A 21,333-nucleotide genomic window follows, 5' to 3' on the forward strand; every position below is an offset into this window, starting at 1 on the left:
CCATATTATGTATTGTATAGTTGTGAATAATTATAGGTAGATGAAATATTGTTTGATAATTGTATAGATAGATAGTATATTGTACTTACGTAAAGGTATACTTAAATGAAGGTATAAATAAAACTTCAACTTTTTACTAACTTGGAGTTTTGTTTTACTTAAAGTCTCTCTAACTTAAACTTAGATATTTAAATATTGTAGTGAAATATATTGTATTGTTAATAATTATAGAAACATCAAGTTATCTCAATGAGATTTTGTACCATAATTGTAATCTATTTTGTAACTGTAATTGGAAATTTTATACATTTTGTTTGCAACTACTTACTTATGAATGTCCACTTAAATTGAAAATGTTTTAATAATATTAATACTGTATTTTAAATAATTCAATTAAATTATACTTGCTTTACATTTGATAATATTTCAAATTATTTATTTTGAAATTGTCGCCAGTTAAATACTATATTAAATAAAGTTTTGCACTGTTATAATAGGATTACACAAACAGGTTTCATTAAAGATAATAGTATATCTTTTGTAATTATTATAAATATATTTGTTAATGTTTGAATTTTTTTTTTGACTGAACCTGCATATAACCTCATACCTATAAGCTTTATTGATAGTCATTTTTATCGTGTCCCCATAATCATCTCGAAGATTATTAAGCATTTTCCTGTTCCTTTAAATATTTTTTGTAGAGAAATTATATAAAAAGTAGCTCGAAAGTCGCCTCACAACACCACTATGAAAAATTAAAAAGAAGATTTTCTATATTGACACAATAATTATAAATTTACACAGCTACTATTTGGGATTATAAACGATCTCACATCGCATCTCATTTTTTTAAATGTGAACAATCCATATTTATCGTACATATTCTTTTCGGTGAGATTCGAGTTTATGTTACAGAATAGATACGACCTACTGATCTCTGCTGTTGAAAACCAGTTAATGAATCACTTATACGATGACTCAAATGTATGGTAAAAAACTGTAAATTCCATATATTTTGCATAAACCTTTACATTTAATTCAATATATGAAGATTCAATTAGCTAAATCAAATTTTAATAGTGATTCCTTAAAGAAACTCGAAATAATATCATGTCATATCTAAGTAACAAAATAACCTAACTTAACAGGTAATAGCCAATTTAACTATCACTTAACTTAATTAATACAAGTTATAATATCATAATTTGCAAGTAGTAAGTCCTGGACCTATACAGCTCGTGTACGCAATGGCGTGAGGGATGTAATTTTGTTCATAGTTTCCGCTAAAGAGATGTGACCACGGGCCCTTCGCGAATACCGCTACATCTTCGCCCCCATGCGTCTCTCGGGGTAACGGGACAAGGGATGGGTAAGTGTAATTCAAGTTATCTGCAAAACAAAAAAAATATTATTAGGTATGAATAATTAAACAATAGTATCATTATAATTACATCGGACAAAACAAAGTCGCTCATCGCTGTCTATCCCTATGTATGCTTAGATCTTTAAAATTGCGTAACGGATTTTGGTGCCGGTTTTTTTAATTGTTAGGGTGATTCGAAATGAAGGTTTTTGTGTATGACACATGGACAATATAGTAAAGAAACACAATTATAGAGTTTTTTAATGTCATGTCATATGCATTAGAAACGTTGAACAAGTGTGTAGTATATTTAGTGGATATGTATATCTACTGGATCGCTAGTCTATATGTAAATTGCGTTTATCATCAGAAGTTAGTGAGACGCACTAACTTAATTAAAGTAAACTAAAGTAACAGCCCGTGAATTTCCCACTGCTGGGCTAAGGCCTCCTCTCCTATTGAGGAGAGGGTTTTGGAACGTATTCCGACACGCTGTTCCCATGCGTTTTGGTGGAATGTACATGTGGCAGAATTTCAATGAAATTAGACACATGCAGGCTTCCTTACTATGTTTTCCTTCACCGCCGAGCACGAGATGAATTATAAACACAATTAAGAACATATATGTAGTGGTGCTTGCCTGGGTTTGAACCCGAAATCATCGGTTAAGATGCACGCGTTCTAACCACTGGGCCATCTCCGCTCTTACTCTAACCTACATAGTGAAAAATTCACCAATACATTTTTCTATTTCATATTTTCATATTTTTTTATTAGTACTAAAATACTATCAATTATTGCCGATTGGCATAAGACTAACTGGATTCTATCCCTCGATCTCGTAAACAGTGATGCTTGTTTTTTTTACCTATTTAAACGAACTAGGAAAGGGGTAACTGTTTTTAACTGCTTATAGACACTACATCTGTAAGAAATTTTATTTATCCCACATCACCCATGTGCTCAGAATCTTGGAAACTGAGATGTTATATTCCTTATGCCTGTAGTTCTATTTCATCACCTTTCAAATCGGAACTTAACATCACTGAGTCTTGCCGCTTGACAGTAAAATGTATGATAAGTGGGTACCCCAATGTTGCAAAGATCCCATCAGATAACTAGGTTACGGTTGAACTACTGGCAAAGATCATAATCTAGAATACGCTGAATATTCTCCATGGACAAAGCCTCCATTTACCATAATATGTCTTAGCGTCCATAATAAGTTTGACGACCTCCGTGGTCGAGAGGTGTGTACACCAGTTTTCATGGGTATGCCACTCCGAGATCCCGGGTTCGATTGCCGGCCGAGTCGATGTAGATAATCATTAGTTTATATGTTGTCTTGGGTCTGGGTGTTTGTTGTATCGTCGTTACTTCTGGTTTCCCATAACACAAGTGCTTTAGCTACTTACATTGGGATCAGAGTAATGTATGTGATGTTGCCTCATATTTATTATTATTATTATTTAAAACTTAGACATTCTTAAGCGAATGATGATGTAGATTTATTTTTGTGTGAAGCGTGTCATCTATTTATACTTACTCATGTCATCCAGCATAAGATTATGTCTCTTGAAATCCTCGTGGGGCTTAAAGCCAGGTCCGTTCGCGTAACTCAGCGTGCTGTAGGGTAAGTTGTCGGACGCATTATACTGAAATGATAAATTGAAAGTTTAGTCTTTTGTAACTGAAGTTGTTTCATAGGTAGTTGAGGATCATACTTGAATTTTAATAACTAATTAGTCTGTTTAGAGGATGCTGTTGATTAAATTTGTTATATTCAGGTCAAATTGGTCAAATATGTTTTTGTTTTCATATCATTTATGAAGTATGTAAGTAACTCAATCTGTTTCTATCGACATTGCACAACTGTTGAACCGAATTTGATGAAACTTGATTTTTAACTAGCTCGATTTCAAAATATGGAATAGGCTTTTTGCCTTACACCTGGACTAGTAGTTTTTATTTCCATATTTTTACTAAAAAAATGTTATCTCGAAAGCTTAAATTAAATAGATATTTTTTTATTAATTAATTCTATCATGTATTTATGAATTTGTCTTGGTTATAGTTTCAATTTATCGTAACAGTTACTTTATATATAAAATCTCAACTGTCTTATACTACAAATAATCAAACTACCGCGAGAAGAGAATCAGAAATATGTATATCATGGCACCTGCCAAACTAGCAACCTTGCTAGGCATAAAAGTCAAATAAAAATATATATATTATAATAAATAATTATAATAAAAAACACTAATAGCTAATTTATCACTGTAAAACTCTATCAAAATATTACCAACTTGAGTAACATTTTTGTCCAATATAAAATAAACAAGTACCTTTGTATTCGTCAGTCCCAGGATATCAGTTCCTCGCTTGCTGTATCCACTATAAGTCATTGTATGACTGTGATCTGAGGTCACCACGATCAGAGTATTTTCAATATTAACAAGTCTTAGCGCAGCTTCTACAGCCTTTGCTAGTTCAGCTGTTTCATCTAATGCTTTACGAGCTTTGGTCTCATGATGAGCTGTATCTATTCTTCCACCTGAAATAAGGTTTGATCTTATTATTGATTTGTTTATGCATCTTGAAACTAAAGAAATGAAAAAGATTGAAACTGAAATTTTCTTTGATATTTTCACGTTTCACGTAATTCAAAATATACATAACAAAAAACGTCTTTATTTAAAAACTTAATTATATTTAGGATAGATATGGTGGGTATTTGTGGATGCCTTTATAGAAATACCCACTCATTTCAATGTATATCGAAAAACATCAATGTATTGTATTGTTATGTTCAAGATTTGTATCGGCGATGTTCAGAATGGTTACTATTTCTTACAGCGACTAAACAAAATCTAAACAATTTCCCGTAATATTTATAATATTGAGATCAGACGGCCCAACGGTTAGAACGCGTGCATCTTATCTGATGATTTCGGGTTCAAACCCAGGCAAGCTATATATACGTGCTTAATTTTTGTTTATAACTCATCTCATGCTGCCGAGCATGAGATGAGTTATAAACATCGGTGAAGGAAAACATCGGAAGGAAACCTACATGTGTCTATTTTCATCGAAAGTTATTTTAAATAATATAACAACATTTTATTAACTAAAAAATAATAAATACCTTCTACAAATAAGAAATATCCGTTCTTATTTTGTGACAAAATTTCTATTGCTTTTTGGGTCATTTCGCTCAATGTCGGATCATCCTCCTCAGCTTCTAGATGATAAGGCATATGGTCAGATGAGAAAAGACCTAGTACGCTGTTATATGAACTGTCTATATTTTGAAGATCATGTTTATTGTAAACGTATTTCGGTCTTGCTCCAAGACTCTCTTTTTTAAGAAGCCATTCTCTTATCAGGTTTCTGCCATCGTTCCTTACTCCGAAATAACCTTGGGCGTCTTTCTCAGTTGTTGGGTAGAAATTTTTCCTACCACCTCCTAGCACGACCTGCAATTAATTAAATATTCTCTTGTACTTAGGTAATCTTGTGACCATATACATCCACTATATTTTTACAATTATTATCTTTTAACAACATTTAATTGCATGGTATAAAATAATCAACTATTAAACTGATATGCCATATTAATTATGATATTATATATCCATAATTTAATAAATATAGGATTAGTTTGAAAAAAAAAAATGTATTGTGAGCTTTTAATGTCCAAGAAAATCATTGACATTGACAAGACAATGATTGACAAATACTCCCAGTTTTCCGAGTCAACTTCGAATGATTTTCATAGCCATCTATGTCACCAAAAGTTACACAAAAGGTAAATTTCATTGCCCCGTTTGAAATGATTGTGCAAATGTGCAGTAATCTTGTGACGTATTGTTATGAAATGACTTTAAGATAACATATGCAGGTGAGCTCATATTTCACAATTCGGATAGATATTTGTTTGGTGATAGTTCTATGATACACATAGTTACGAATCACGGAAATCTTACGTCAATGCTGCTGCCCACTCGACCCCTCACAAGCTGACTAGCTATGTCCTCGCAGCGAAGGCCATGTCTCGGCATATCTACGTCCGCCTCCCATTTCCTATCAGCCGAGTGAGCGTAGGCTGCAGCCGGAGTCGCGTGAGTTACTCTAGTTGTTGTTACTATACCTGGAAACATGATATGTAATTTTATTTTTAAACATATCCGGTATTAGAACCTATTTGAATGAACTTATTAATTAAAAATAATTATGTTTCTGTCAAACATAAAGTTCTCAAGGTACATTTTTTTTTATTTTATTATTTATCTTTAGATAATATAGATGCTCATTGATCGTTAACAATAATATACCATATGCACACCCTATATACCATGTTATGAGATGTAACATATGCACACCTTGGGAATGAGATAGATAGAGATGATCGCCTCCAGTCTGTTTCAAATAACAAAAATATGTTTATTATTGTATATTGTAATATAGTATAATTGACATTATAAAAAAAGAAAAAAAAAATAGATCCCGCTGAGTTTCTTTCGCCGGTTCTTCTCAGGTCTGAGGTATTATATTCCGAACCGGTGGTAGATTTCCGACGATCAATTAGAAAGTGTATACACTTCCATTTTGAATAAAGGTTTTTGCCTTTGACTTTGATACCATCGATTTATACCATAATGTCGAATATGACGATGCTAGTATGGACTTCGATATTTCATTATATTTAGCTCATATACGATTAATACGTTCAATGCGGAGCGAGGTCTAATACGCTTTGTATGTGTCTCCATTGCGTTGAAAAATATAGTTGTATCTCTCTGTCTTGCGGAGGCCGCAACATGTATTTTATATATTGTAGAAAAGTTATATTTACATGATGCCCATTAAAACAGAATGCTATGGTGTGCCTACTTTAATATGAGGTCTCTATGACCACCTTCAGCGCTGAAGAAATAAAATTCTATCACATCACATGGAATTTTAGTTTCTTAAAAGTTACGGGGGTCTAATAAGTCCCGTACAGGTATTATTATAGTTTTTTATACGACGTATTATAGGCCCCGTACCGTAGGAATAGAAAAAAAAACGCCGCTTCCAACGCGCTAACATATTTTCTTATTTAAACACAAGTTTTAGTATTTAAGTAAGGAAGGTATATAAAGTATTTCGATATATAAGAACGGGGATATCTATGCGAAACTTGTATTGATATGCGATCAAGAAGGTCACCGCACTCTACGATATTATTTTGTATTTTGTGTACAAACATCAAAATATTTAACTACGAAGAAATATTCATTTAGACCTAATCGTTTTTTGTAAGGCTATATGAGATACCACTGGCTTGAAAGGCAAGATGTCGAGTGAACGAGTGAATGCCCGCTAGTAGATGGTTGGTTCATTGGCACACTGAAGGTGGCTTGGCAAAGGCATTATATGAAATAATTTTAGTTCCAGAGAAAACCATATCTTAATATATTATATTCTATGTTCAATAAATTCTAAGAATAGCTAGGTTGTATTAACAAATTTTTTTATATGTGTTTCAAAGGTCAGTTTTTTGTCAGTAACTCTTAAATAAAAGTCATTCATCTGTCACAGATCTTGCAAGACAATAATATCATTGGACCAATTAGATACAAGTGGTTTTTTCTTGGTGTATTTGGCGTGAAAACATTTGTTTACTCCTGACGTTAATAATAAAGGCTAAGAATAAACAAGGGCTTATATGCAAAAAAGGCTAGATCTTTTGTTCTGAAACAGAAAAGGCTGGTTTTATTAAGATATAAAACAATATTAAGATCAATATTCATACCATTTTTTTATGTAATCCACTAAATCGTAAGTGGATTTACTAACCTACTTCAAAATACATTAAAGCTATATCAGAAAATGCAGCATGTTTCGGAAAAGGTTTCAGTGTATACATTATTATCTGAGAAGATGCGCTTCGCAATTTTACCCGTTTTAAATTTCGTCTACTGGCGTGAAGTGACAAGCGTGAACTTCAAGTTTTCTATTGACTTTCTCTATTTTAATCTTTATCATCACCTAATTGCGTTTAGAACGACGCAATAATCATTACATAATATGAAAACAAAGTCCCCCGCGTCTGTCTGTCTCTATGTTTGAGATAAACTTCAAAACTACTGAACGGATTTACATGCAGTTTTCACTTACAGGCAGAGATTCATAAAGAAGGTTTAAATAATTTTTTTTTTGTATAAAAAATTAAAACAGAACGACAACTGTTAAACATGTAGGAATAAAGCAACAAAAATTTACAAATAAAAGGTACAAATAAGTATTAAACCTTCTGTCTATCTGTGCAGAGTCGGGACGGGCTAGTATTATCATAATTATGTAATCAAAATATAATAACAAGATTATTATGTCTACATAGCAAGATATTGCAGAGTTGAGATAGAATGTCTGATAACTCTGCACACAAGTGGATTGCGCATCAGTAAATAGCATTAAAAATTCTTAACGTGTAATAAGTTTCAACATTACACCTAAATATTGCACTCATCGAACGCGAAACTACATTACGTTTTTTTTTATGCTGCAGGTTGGCGGACGAGCGACGGCGAAACGATATGGGCATATGATGGAACAGTCAGCATCGCCCATACGAAATTCTGTAAGAAATATTGACCATTGCTTCTATCGTCAATACGCCACCAACCTGGTACCTACCTACGTCAAACAGTTTTTCGTCTCTTTTATTTTTAATGGCGTTGTCAGGTAGATTGGAAAATGAGTCACTACAGTCCATAAACTGGTGCAGTGTGATATTTTACGAATTTCTGATATACCCAAACGTCACTAAACTTGGAAACTGTAATGTTATGGCACTTGTCTATACCAGGCGACTCACACTCCAGCGATACCAAGTATTGCTGCTTGATATTAGAAGGTACGACAAGCTAGTGGCTGACAACAGGCTTGCACATATCGGTAATCTTTTCCCAACGTAAATAGTTTTTGTGAATTGATTTTGTCATCACTTATTTTGTATGGGAGCTATAGACAAGCTTACAAAAATGCTCGGATTATTTAAATTTATAGATTTTTTGTGAACGACTAATGCTCAAATCAGAAGATGAAAATCCATAACCCTTATATAGCACTTATAATATATTAATAACTATACTTCTTAATTCAAAGATCAGAGGCAAGCGGATATTCCAATAAGTTCCAAGAATAATGAAAAAACATTCATAATATAATAATGAATAATAAAATAAATCACGTTGATTATTTGAAGACTAACTAAATGGGAACGACAATTTCCCTAGATCTTAAAATTGATCCTGGATCTTTTATTACCTGTAGATTTGCCAGCTTGTTGTGCCCAATCCATGAGCCCTGTGACTGAGTTGGTTGTGTCCCTTTGCCCTTCGCAATCTCCACGTCTGACTGCGCCACTAAGGCCAACTGTACCACTATTGGCTTTAACTCCTGTGAGATAAGCTGTACCACTGCAAGCTGAATCTGCTACATTATTATCGACGCAATACGTCTGAAATAATATAAAACAGAATTAGGAATAACTAATTTTGATACTTGTTACCAATTATTTATATCAAACAAAGTATCAAAAAGTACACCGTTTAAATATTTTATTAACATCGGTACCTTATATACCTTTCGTTCGTTCAAACGATAGCGTGATTCAGATATTTGTTTTTTCTATAAAATTTTAGAAGTAGAAAAACATCATTCAAGTGCTTTGGATGGGAATAAGATATTTATAGGCTATTAGTGTTTTATTATTTACTATAAATTTATATATTTACGGTCGAATATAAGCAGCAAACAGTTGATATGAATAGCATGACTAATTTTCTGGTTTCGAAAGTGGTTTGACTACAATTTAAGATAATATGAAATATTTAATTCGCTCACAAAGTCAATGTGAAGAAATAACAGTTTGGTATATGTATATTGAATGCTAAACTACTATCATAATATGATCAAGAACAAGAGATATTTAAAAAAATAATTAACAAAAAGAAAAACCGACTTCAAACAGAACACTATTTTAAAACAAATATGTAAATAAATAAATATTTTTTTAGAGTCCCTCCTAAGTAAAATGAAATGAAAAATATTACAGTTCTTAAAAGTTGATTCACGATTCTTAGCGTAGTTATAGTTATTATTATATTTGGAGCCGGTGTTAGCACGCGCCTCAACAATCAAAAGCAAGAAGCGATACGAGTCCCTTGATTGACCCAGTATATTATTGTAAAAAAGGTAATTTGTAAAAAGCATATTTCTTAAAGTATTCTCGTATTGTTTTTGGATAGGATTTTCTTGGCTGACAGTTATCAAAATCGTTAAATCGGTCCACACGGTTAAAAGTTATGAGATAAAAAATGTAAATAAATATATATATATATATATATATATATATATATATATATATATATATATATATATATATATTGAAGAAATAACCTCCTCCTTTTTGAAGTCGTTAAGGATAAGAAATTTCTTGAAGAAACGTATATTTGTTAAAAGAACACCCAGACATTATAAGCAATGGACAATAAATAAGAAATACCTTTGATAATCCAGTAAAAGGGAAGGTCTCGAAGCTCAACTTGACCTCCTCACCCAAATATCCATGTTTCCTTCCAAGGTACACCCTCGTGGCGGCTAGTGTTGTGATGCTCATTCCATCACCGAGGAAAAAGATAACATTTTTTGCGACGTTGGTGTTGAGCGGCACTGCTACCTGGAAGCGAGATATTGGAATTTCATCATAAAGAACTATTCTTATATTACACTAAGAAAAAAGTAAAATAACAGCCTGTAAATTTCCCACTGCTGGCATAAGGCCTTCTCTTCCATTAAGGAGAGGGTTTGGAACTTATTCCACCACGCTGTTGAAATGTGGGTTGGTGAAATGCACATTTGTCGAAATTTCGATGAAATTGGACAATGACTACCACTTACCATCAGGTGATGCAGTCTTATTTGCCATTACAATAGTTATATTTTAAAATTTTACTAGATCACTATGAAACTCGATAAACATTCTTGTTTCTTGTTTATTTATGTAATACCTGTTAACTTCTAAACAGGATATATTAATTTAAATAATTGTATTTAACTAACTTGACTTTGTATTTTTTAAATGTTGAAAATGAGTAACTACCGAGTTTCTTGCCGGCACTTCTCGGTAGAATCTACTTTCCGAAGCGGTAGTAGCTTCACTTAATTGTAAAATGACGATTCAAAAGTGCTTGTAAAAGCCTACTTGAATAAAGTTTTTGATCAGTGCCTTTAAAATGAATGAGTATTAAAATTCATTTTACCTTTGATCGTAATGTCCATTGCGCTTGTATTCTCCAATGATCCTTATTCTTTTCATCCAACAAAGATCTCGGTTGTAGTTCTAAAAAAAAGGAATATACATAAATTATTAACAAATTATGATTAACTATACACTAATAGCAAAATCTTATACACTAATAACAAAATCGGTTCTAGCCTCCTTTATAAAAAAAAGCTCCAGCTGTAGATGAGCAGAAAAGTAATGAGGATTCTAGCAATTTATGAAACTATATTTAACACAGAATTGATTTTAGAAAGCGAAAGTAAGTTACAGGTTACATAGACTTTAGCCATGGCTGTAAAAATAAAAACAAATATGAATCGTACGAACAGACGTCGTCAGCTCATAATGACATTAAATCAAAACAAAACCCGTCTTAGTTTTCGAAATTTGTAAGTTATATTAGTTTTAATAAGTAGAGCAAACAAAGATCAGCATTTTTTTTTATTTTTATTTTATTTTTTATTTAAAAATCACAATCTAATATTTTAAATGCGAAAGTAATTCTGTTTCTCAAAACTTCATATGAAAAAGAGCTGAGATGGCCCAGTGGTTAGAACGCGTGCATCTTAACCGATGATTTCGGGTTGAAACCCAGGCAATCACCATAGATGTATATGTGCTTAATTTGTGTTTATAATTCATCTCGTGCTCAGCGGTGAAGGAAAATATCGAGAGGAAACCTGCACGTGTCTAATTTCATTGAAATTCTGCCACATGTGCATTCCACCAACTCGCATTGGAACAGCGTGGTGGAATATGTTCCAAGCCCTCTCCTTAATGGAAGAGGAGGCCTTATCCCAGCAGTGGGAAATTTGCAGGGTGTTATTTTTACCTTTTTACATACAAAAAAAAATTCGAATCCCAAGTAATGACAAAGAAGGAAAATGGCGGGCGTAACTAGTTATTTATGAGAGTAAGATCTCTAACGCTACATAGATATTATACAAGTCACCACCTCTTGAAAAAACATTGTTCCTAGACAATGGCTAAATCTCTCACAGTATCATAATACCTTAAACGTTTCGATAAAGCATTTCCTGTCTTAAATAGTAATGTCAAAATAATTGTATTGAAATCATTCGTGCGGAACAAGGAAGCTGAAAAATACCGGATTACTAACTGCCTTATTTTTTTTATTAAAAATAATATCAATTGTGTGTATTATTGTCAAATAATGTAGTTCTGTTCAGTGATTTCAGTTAATTTTTTTTTTTTTTGGTCCTCGTAGCCGGATACGGATATTGGCCACGATAGATAATATCAAAGGGAATATAGAATTTTATAAACGTTCAAACAGAAGATGCACCCATCACTCGTATAGTTTCACGGGGTAACATGACTCTATGATCCTAGAAAATTTAACCGCCAACTCCCAAAAACGGGGTTACTTCTCAAACCTAAATCTTTTATTGATTGTTTTGATTATTATTTAAGTATTATTCTTCATCACTAGATATGGATATCCTGTCGATATTTAGAACCTTTGGGTACTTTAGTAAGCTATTAGATATTTATTAACTCCATTATGTATCTAGCTCATAAACTGCATAGTTTACAAAAAGCAGGAATTTCTTAAGATTCTATAATTTACTTATTAATTAAAGTTGAGTTACTCGAAGTAAAATATTGTGAATTATGAGAAGGTAACATATCTTGTCACGCTATTTTGTATGGAGTACATAGAATCTTAAAGGTTATAAGGATCAAAATAGCATATCAATGTAAGTTAGATTGCAGTATTTTACGACCAGCTCAATGTCGAGTTTCAAAATACATGCAATCTTAAAACGTCTCAATTATGTTACTATAAAATATTGAATCGAATTAACTATGATCAAATATATATTTAATAATTTGAATTAAAAAATATTTTATTGATTATGTCACATTCATGTGAAAAAGATTTTTATTTAGATGCCAACCGAATTCCAGTATAACCAAAAATGTATTTTGATCATGATGTTCGAAAATGCATACATATAAGTATTATTTTACATATTGGTGGTTCTTCCTGTATTTTACCACCAAACTGCATTATAACATTTACATACTTCCCCATTATTTTTAATGAATTGCTATATTTCCTATTTACCACTTCAATAAAACATAAAGCTTTCGCTGGGAGTAGTGTCGATAATAAACCAAGGGTACAGGATCGAACCTGCATCTTTTTGTATTGCTAGTTGGCGTTTAAACCAATGCACTATTGTCGGTTAGATCTGAGTTCCTATGTGACGAATTAGTGGCATAGAGTCCATCATTCTCGGCCACAAAACCGACAATTTCTGGTGAAAATAATCATTACTATATTTGCTTTTATGGTATTATATAATACAGGCTATATAATATACTTTAGCCATAGACTTTTAAAATATATAGTTTTTTTTTATATTTTTGCTTTCCGTATAGTGCTTAAGAATACTATTAGTGTATTTTAATATGTAAATTTCAATTGAATTGACATGAAAAGCAGATTAAAATATACAATCTCCTTAAGTAATTTTTTTTTTTATCTCGTTCAAAAACAAGCAACAACGCGTTTCCCACACGTGAATTGGGATAACATTTTTTTACGCTGTATAGCCATCTGGTATTCGACCATATAATTTTTTTTTTTACTTACAAACGCTTCTACAACTTCGCAAAACACTATTAGCACAACACTAACGCACTTAGATAATATTTATAGATAACAGTTGAAATACTTTGACCTTGGAGAAATCTTCTTTAAAAGTATTACATTTGTCTTATTGCCTAACTGGTAAGCGAAGGGGCTGGTTTATTCTTGTTCAAAGGATCGGAATTACAACGCTGTACTGCTGTCAATATATTATTGAGAATAGTTTGATGCGACCGAATATACATACATTACTCTAATCCCAATGTAAGTAGCTAAAGCACTTGTGTTATGGAAAACCAGAAGTAACAACGCCACCACAAACACCCAGACCCAAGACAACATAGAAAACTAATGAACTTATCTAAATCGGCACGGCTGGGAATTGAACCTGGAACCTCAGAGTGGCGTACCGATGAAAACCGGTGTACACACGAGTAACATGGGTACCATTGCGAAAAATTACACCACGGTTCACAGTTCTCAGGGCAAGGTCACTAACAATTGGAAAATATGTAACGATTTCAAAACAAGCAGTTATCTATTACGTGAGGTTGTCCAATTTACCTTGACCCGAGAAACTTTGTATCGTTTAAAACTAAAGAACACGATACCTAATACTATCACGATATTCATTGAATGATTAATCAAAATAAGTATGTTAAAATAATTAAGTGATTATATTTTTTTTTTTATTACCTGTTGTTTGATTATGGAATAGAATAGCAGAATCTGGTAGAGTCCTCATTTGAAGGGTTGTGGGAGTCGATAAATCATTCCTAAAAATATTGATAAATACTATTCACTGCCTAAATCTGGGATCATGTGTCAAACAATCTTATCAAACATAATCTCACCAATAATATATACCGTGAAGACACTGTTTAGAGAAAATCCTCAGTCATTTAGTAACGGCACATGCGCCTTTGTGAGCGGGCTTTATAGTACTACTTATATGTAGCATCGGCAAAATTCGTAAAACCGATCACATCCGAATTAAGTACTCTATCCTACATTATCAATATTAATTTAGTATGGGAATATGATCTTTACACAAACGTAGTAACTTGTAATATCATATGACCTAATATATTCGTTAATTTGACACGTCGATTTACATGCACTTGCTTTCTCTGGTTGAAGTGACGTGAGAATCTATAGCGATGAATAGCGTCGAATGGCGCGATAGGGAGCTATTACTGTTGGTTGTATAAATCGGAAGTAATCGGTTCTATTGAATTTGCCGATGTTACATCTAAATTGTGTCGTACTATACGTAATTGGTTTAAGTCAAACGGAATACGTGCATCATAATTTTTCCCATTACCCTAGCAATAGCTTACTAACTGCTTGTACTACTGGATAATATAAATAATTTATATATCATTAATATACCTATAACATAAATTAATATGAGGGCTGAGATGGCCCAGTGGTTAGAACGCGTGCATCTTAACTGATGATTTCGGGTTCAAACCCAGGCAGGAACCGCTATATATACATATATGTGCTTAATTTTGGTCTATAATTCATCTCGTGCTCGGCGGTGAAGGAAAACATCGTGAGGAAGCCTGCATGTGTGTCATTTCATCGAAATTCTGCCACATGTGCATTCCATCAACCCGCATTGGAACAACGTGGTGGAATATGTTCCAAACCATCTCCTTAATGGGAGACGAGGCCTTAGCCCAGCAGTGGGTAATTAACAGGCTGTAACTTCTTAATTAAAATATTTATTTGTGGTTTATTTACATTGTAAGGTAAGCTCGACGCATTGGATAAAAACCCTAATAAAAAGGCCATTCATTGTTACCGCAGTAACAAAGTTATTATGCATTTGATTGCAAAAACATGTAACATTAATGTTTTGGAACGTGCCGCACCGTGGAGTCGAACCTTGGCCTTCTTGAGAATTGACTGTCAATTGAATTCGCTTTTTGTTAACATTTGTTACGAGAAAATATTATCAGTGTAAATGAATCTGAGTACCGTTCGTACAGTTTTTGTATTTGAGTATGAAAATGCATATTATTTATTGGTACCAATTATGCAAAAATCATAATTCGCATCAATATAAACCGTTGGTATGTGGTCACCAATATAGACATTGGCGCTATGAGAAATATTAACCAATCTTTACAGCCACCAACCTTGGGAATTAAGATGATACCAAGTATTGCTGTTTGACGGTTGAATATTGGATAATTCGGTGGTATCCAATCGACCTAAAACGAAGAAATGAAGCTTAATATGATGCTCCACTATCACACAATTTAAAGAAAAATACTTGGTCTTTTTGATGTTACCGGTATTCCTTAATCATTTTCATTTCATATTTACTAGGTGATAGGGTTTTGTGCATGCCCGTCTGGGTAGATATCACCCACTCGTCAAATATTGTACAGCTAAACAGCAGTACGCAGTATTGTTGTGTTCCGGTTTGAAGAGTGAGTGAGCCAGTGTAACTATAGGCACAAGGGATAGCATCTTAGTTCCCAAGGTTGGTGGCGCATTGACGATGTATGGAATAGTTATTATTTATTACAGCGTCATTGTCTATGGGTGATGGTGACCACTTGCCATCAGATGGCTCATAGGCTCACCCGTCAACCTATACCTTAAAAAATAAAAATATCAATTTATGAAATTATTTGTGAGACGACAAAAGTTTTTTTAATTGATACATTTACCTGAATATTAATGTCTGGTTTCATGTAAGCTACTATATATTCTTTCTTTTTCCATAAATAAATGTTTTCTATGCGACCTAACTTCTATTTTTATGTATGCTGACGTAAAATATATAGGTAACTATGAAATAAGGGAACGTTGGAATAATTTTATAGATGCAGTTGATGCCTCATCAGAAGCAGACACGAATATCACAAATTTTTGTTGCTCATAAATTCTCATCATTCAATCATATAAACAGTTGTTTTGCAGAATATGATCTTTTCAAAAGCGCTTACCATCAAAAACCTTCACTGATCTATTAATTAACATTGTATTGTATTACTTTAATCGGCTCGATTTATATAATTCATTAGCAATGAATGAATGAATTCACTGGGAATATAATTCAATTGAATATACAGTCTCAAAACATGGTATTGATAAAATTTTGTCGTAAGCGAAATTAAATTGTTATTAACACTTAAATAATGCTCTTTAAATCACAATTAACAATGACATTATTATTTTTGCATTCATACAACAACATTTTATTTTTCTTTGACATTTTTTTTAACCTTCCCACCGAAACAAATACTATAGACGACCCTGGGACTGACATGAAATTTAAATAATTTTTGTTTGCATTTGACAGTTTGAAAAGGCGATTAGTTTTTTGGTGATGAAGCCTTCATACCAAGACATGTTAAATGTGGGATTTTCCTAGATATAATTTGAGTGTATATTACTATACCACATGGATATTATTATATTAGAAACAAGGAAGGGATAGGGATATATGTAAGTCAATGATAGTAAAATTTAATGTGAATTTGAACTTAAAGTTAAATTGAATATGGGCTAAAGTTTTACTTTGCGTAGCTAAGCTGTATCTCATCATGGGGGTAGAGAAGTATTATTAGTACTTTGATAAGTACTAATATAGTACTATTAGTACGTGTATAATATATATTAGTAATAGTATTATTAGTACTTGTATAAATGTATTTATGTTAATTCAGTACTCAAAAATTTATCCTAGGATGAGATGCTACATTTGCACAATTTAAGTAGCTAAAGCACTTGTGTTATAGAAGATAAGAAGTTACGACGGTACCAAAACACCCAGGCCCAAGACAACATAGAAAAGTAATGAACTTTTTTTTCTACATCGACTCGGCTGGGGAACGAACCCGGGAACTCGGATTGGCGTACCGATGAAAACCGGTTTACTCACAATTCGAACACGGTGGACGTCTGCCGTCGTCAAAATGCAGTTCAAATGTACTTATATAAATAAATGAAGTACGTTTAGATAGTGAACGCGCGCATATATTACTATTGATACGTACTAGATATATTATATTGACGATATCACTTTATCATATATCCGACGTATTTATTACAGAGATTGCCACAGTCGTGTCGAACTTCCGCGATTATTATTGGCGAACCAGTTAGGCATTGAATTAGAATAATTTTCTTACTCATTACAATTAAAATTTTCACTGAATTTAAGTATAAGTTATGTGTGTCATACTAACATAAAATGCAGTGTGGCTTTAATTTTTTAATTGGTAGAAACATGTATTATTTTATTATAGGCATCTGTTTGTTTTTTACATATAATATTGTATATTATGTAAAATATATCTATATATAAAATAAAATGTCCTGACGAACTGAATCATCATCGCCGAGCGTAAATTATTTAAGTTAGGGCCTTGACATTTTATATAGTAGGATCGTTTTATTGAGTAGACACACACCAAGGAAGGATATTTGGAAATTCAGTAGAGTTTCCAAATGTCCTTCCCCTTTAGGAGAGAAATTGGGGATGAAAGTTTGGTGATGAAAGGGGTGAAATTGGGACTGAAAATTTGTATCGAAATCCGTCATTTTTTAAAGTAAAAACATGACATGAAATACTCACGATGGTCTTACATATACGTAAGTTACATATACGTATTATAAGTTAATCTGTAAATATATTCAACTTGAATACTACTTGCACCGTTTGCCTAATTTATGATTTAATTAATATATTTAGGGAGTATACGAGCATTATAGAGTTGAAGTAAAAGGAAAAAAGGAACTAAAACACTTCCCTGAGGTACACCCTCATGTATCGATAACTTATAATAGAATTTTTTTTTACATAATTTTTTATGGCATAGGTAGGTCTGTTAAGTGATGGAATATACCTTCACATCTCGATATATTTTCTTATCATAAGCTATCGATTTTATGATTACAGGTACTTTAAACCTTCTTTATAGCACTGAACAGTTAAATTATTTTGAGCAGATATCCACCAAGGAAGACATTTAGGAAATTCTACCATTTAAGGAGTGAAATAGGGGTTGGAAGTTTGTATGGAAAACCGTAATTTTTGAAGGTAAAAACATGACATGAAATACACAGGAATTTTGTTGTAATTTAACGTAATAAAAAAAATCTGTAAATATATTCAATTTCTAGGCGAGCAAAGCCGCAGGCAAATAGTTTAAAGGACTTGTATTACTTTAGAACATACAGTTCGCTTAAAATGAAATACATATTAGTTACAATACAATGTAGCATAGATGTAATACAATTAAAGATAACTAATTGTTTATTTTTTTTACTGATAAAAAACAAAAACAAATCGTGTTATTTGGTTCTAAACATGCAGACTCTTTCTTTGGTCTCACATTGGTCTAGGTTGGTGCTGGAGAAAAAACTGTATTATTTTGTATTATATCATAATTTATCTACGATATAATAAGTAGCTCTGTAACTAAAAATGACTGTATTGCTTATAATAACACTTATACATAGAATAGTGATATCTGACCATTCTATAAGTGTTATTCCAAAGAATCATAGATTCCAAGATAAGTTGAGGACCGTGAGGATCTAGCATACTTTTTGTCAGTTAAAAGATATAAGGTAGAAGTAATGGAGTCAAAAGCAATGGAGAGGGTTATAATGGCTATACGCGTAACTGATGAGTCATAAGATGACATAGTTGAAATATAAAGCAGCAGCCATAGAAAAAATAAACCCTAATTCGTCAAAAAGCAAACGGACATATTGACAATTTACAGATTTCGAGGCAAGAAGGAGAAGACCCTTAAAATAAGAGCTGACTTGCTTGAGAGCGAAGAGTACAGAACAGATACCCTTATTTAAGATATTAATCGTATTTAATTAGGTTAGAATTGTTTGCTTCTAAGTATATAAAAAAATAGAGAAACTCAGAATATGTTTTCCTCGATAATAAATATCCTTAATTAATTCAATCACTTGCTATATAGACCACATATTACATACATTAATTTTTTGGTGTTCGGCGCTAAAGAAAACATCATAAGGATACCTGCACGATTGAACAATACATGTGTACCGCACTTGGGGAGAATACGATCCATTCTCCTCAAAAGGAATTATTTAATAATGCTATTTAATTAAGACAGTGAATTATGTTAAAATGTACAAAATATGAACTTAAACCTAACACTCACAATTACATTTAAATTACTTATAAAATTTCAGATTTAAGTTTTATTAGATAAAATGGCATTACTTACTCGAACTGTGTAAACTACGCCCACTTGTATATGTAACGCACACTAACACACATGTCCAGGAATAAAAATTTAAAAATGACATTCTACTTTTTAATATTTAACAGACGAAGGCACGAAATCAGTAGGACAAATAATTAAAATAAATTTTAAACTATTATCATAATGTTCACAGTTAAACACTTCAACGGTTACTATTAAACTGGAGGGAATGTTCCTTTCATGTCATTTAAAAGTGCAATTTCGGTTGAACAGAAGTGACGTGGAGTCGTTATTGCTACATATGGGTGATGAATGCAATTGTAAAGTTATCGTAAAAAAATAAATAATGTAAAATAATTATGTAATATGTCAATTTTAATCGTGATGAGTTGAAAAAAATCTCTTTAAATTAAAATTAGTTTAACTCAGATAGTCTTTTACCAATTCCCGTTAAAATTGTTTGTGTATCAGTTTGTTGTGATAAAAATTCAACTGACTTTTAATTCTGCTAAAGCCTTTGGACGATAGCTGCAGATATTATTTTATAATCTTTTAGAGCCTATTTGAAAGGTTAGGTTATTCTACGTACTCGTAAAATACTGTTTGTTGACAATTACAGAATAACTGAAATAAAAGTATCTCTACTATGTTAACATTAGCAACTATTAACGATATTAAACAAATAATAATATTTGAGAATGGAAAAATCGAACCTTACCTTAATTTTATTTCCCAATTCAACATAGAAAAGATATACTAAAATTAACATAAAATATTTTTTAAAGACTGTTATAATATCCATTTCGACTCCATTCGTTTCTCTGTGATCGAATCACTTACATTATAAACAGCTGACACAAAGCGCGGTTGTGTCCCTATTATTCCGGGTTAATCCGATTTGTAACACATCTGCGTCTAGTAATATTTTAACACGATTAAAAAAAAAAAAGCATTCCCAACCTAACACAGATCAGGATAAGCACGTATGGTACTCACTGATAGGTTTTTATTGGGTGGTTTTTCTTGTTTCTTCGGTGTGATTGAACCAGTACTAAGACATGTCATACAGATCTTAATTCCCAAGTTTGATAGCGGTTTGACGATAGGGATACTGAAGCTATCTCTATTGCGACTGTAACCATTTAGGTACTACAATTTTCGGGGATAAAAAGTAACCCATGGTATCTCAGATCATACATATAATCTATCATTGTTAGAAATTTCATTCCGTTAAACCTTTCTGGGGTGATTCAATTACAAACGTACACAAATCTTGTGCATTTATAATATTAACTAGGAAACTGCCCCGGCTTCGCACGGGTGTAATACTAAATTACTTTTCATCATTTGACAATATAAACGCTATGTCCCTGCATTTTAAATATGTAACATATTCGAAACTGTTTACTGAAATTGCATGTTTTAATTGGTCCTATTGATTTGTATGAAATGCACAATGTATTAAAGGTAATTATTTGGATTATGAATGCTGTATTGCTTAAAATTTGCTTCGTAAATGAACTACTACTTCTCGTTATTATCCCTGAGAGATATATACCATGCGGCCTTTTTTGTTGACCTTTATAAGTTGTACAACACTGTAGTATATTATTTTGATCTTATATTTCATATTCGTTTTTTAAGACATCACATTAGAAACCTCTTAAATGAACACTGTTTCTCTACTATAGTATGCATATATTGTACACAAAGATCTTCATCTTAGATCACTCTATCTATTAAAAAAAAACTGCATGCTCTTGTGTAATATAATGAGATCTAAGTAAAGCTA

At 32.3% G+C, this 21,333-nt stretch overlaps 1 protein-coding gene across 1 annotated transcript; it reads right to left on the reverse strand.

Moving 5' to 3' along the window:
- Positions 1–824: 824 nt before the first annotated feature.
- On the reverse strand, positions 825–19,748 carry LOC124534324 (membrane-bound alkaline phosphatase-like). The gene is made up of 9 exons (XM_047110094.1): positions 19,563–19,748; positions 10,681–10,760; positions 9,924–10,097; positions 8,684–8,876; positions 5,356–5,519; positions 4,515–4,845; positions 3,715–3,923; positions 2,913–3,021; positions 825–1,392 (listed from the first exon to the last, which is right to left on the reverse strand). The coding sequence occupies exons 1-9, from the start codon at positions 19,642–19,644 to the stop codon at positions 1,202–1,204; spliced, it is 1,533 nt and encodes a 510-aa protein (XP_046966050.1). The 5' UTR covers positions 19,645–19,748; the 3' UTR covers positions 825–1,201.
- Between the last annotated feature and the right edge of the window lie 1,585 nt (positions 19,749–21,333).

The sequence above is a fragment of the Vanessa cardui genome, chromosome 12, assembly GCF_905220365.1.
Source record: "Vanessa cardui chromosome 12, ilVanCard2.1, whole genome shotgun sequence".
NCBI lineage: Eukaryota > Metazoa > Arthropoda > Insecta > Lepidoptera > Nymphalidae > Vanessa > Vanessa cardui.

Bases quoted from the DNA above. Each gene is read 5' to 3' on its own strand.
- LOC124534324 (XM_047110094.1), bottom strand. From the start codon at position 19,644: ATGTCATTTTTAAATTTTTATTCCTGGACATGTGTGTTAGTGTGCGTT. The intron at 10,098-10,680 runs GTAAAATGAATT...TCTCGCTTCCAG, and splicing joins AATGGACATTACGATCAAAG to GTAGCAGTGCCGCTCAACAC. The intron at 8,877-9,923 runs GTATTTCTTATT...ATATTATTTCAG, and splicing joins CTTTTACTGGATTATCAAAG to ACGTATTGCGTCGATAATAA.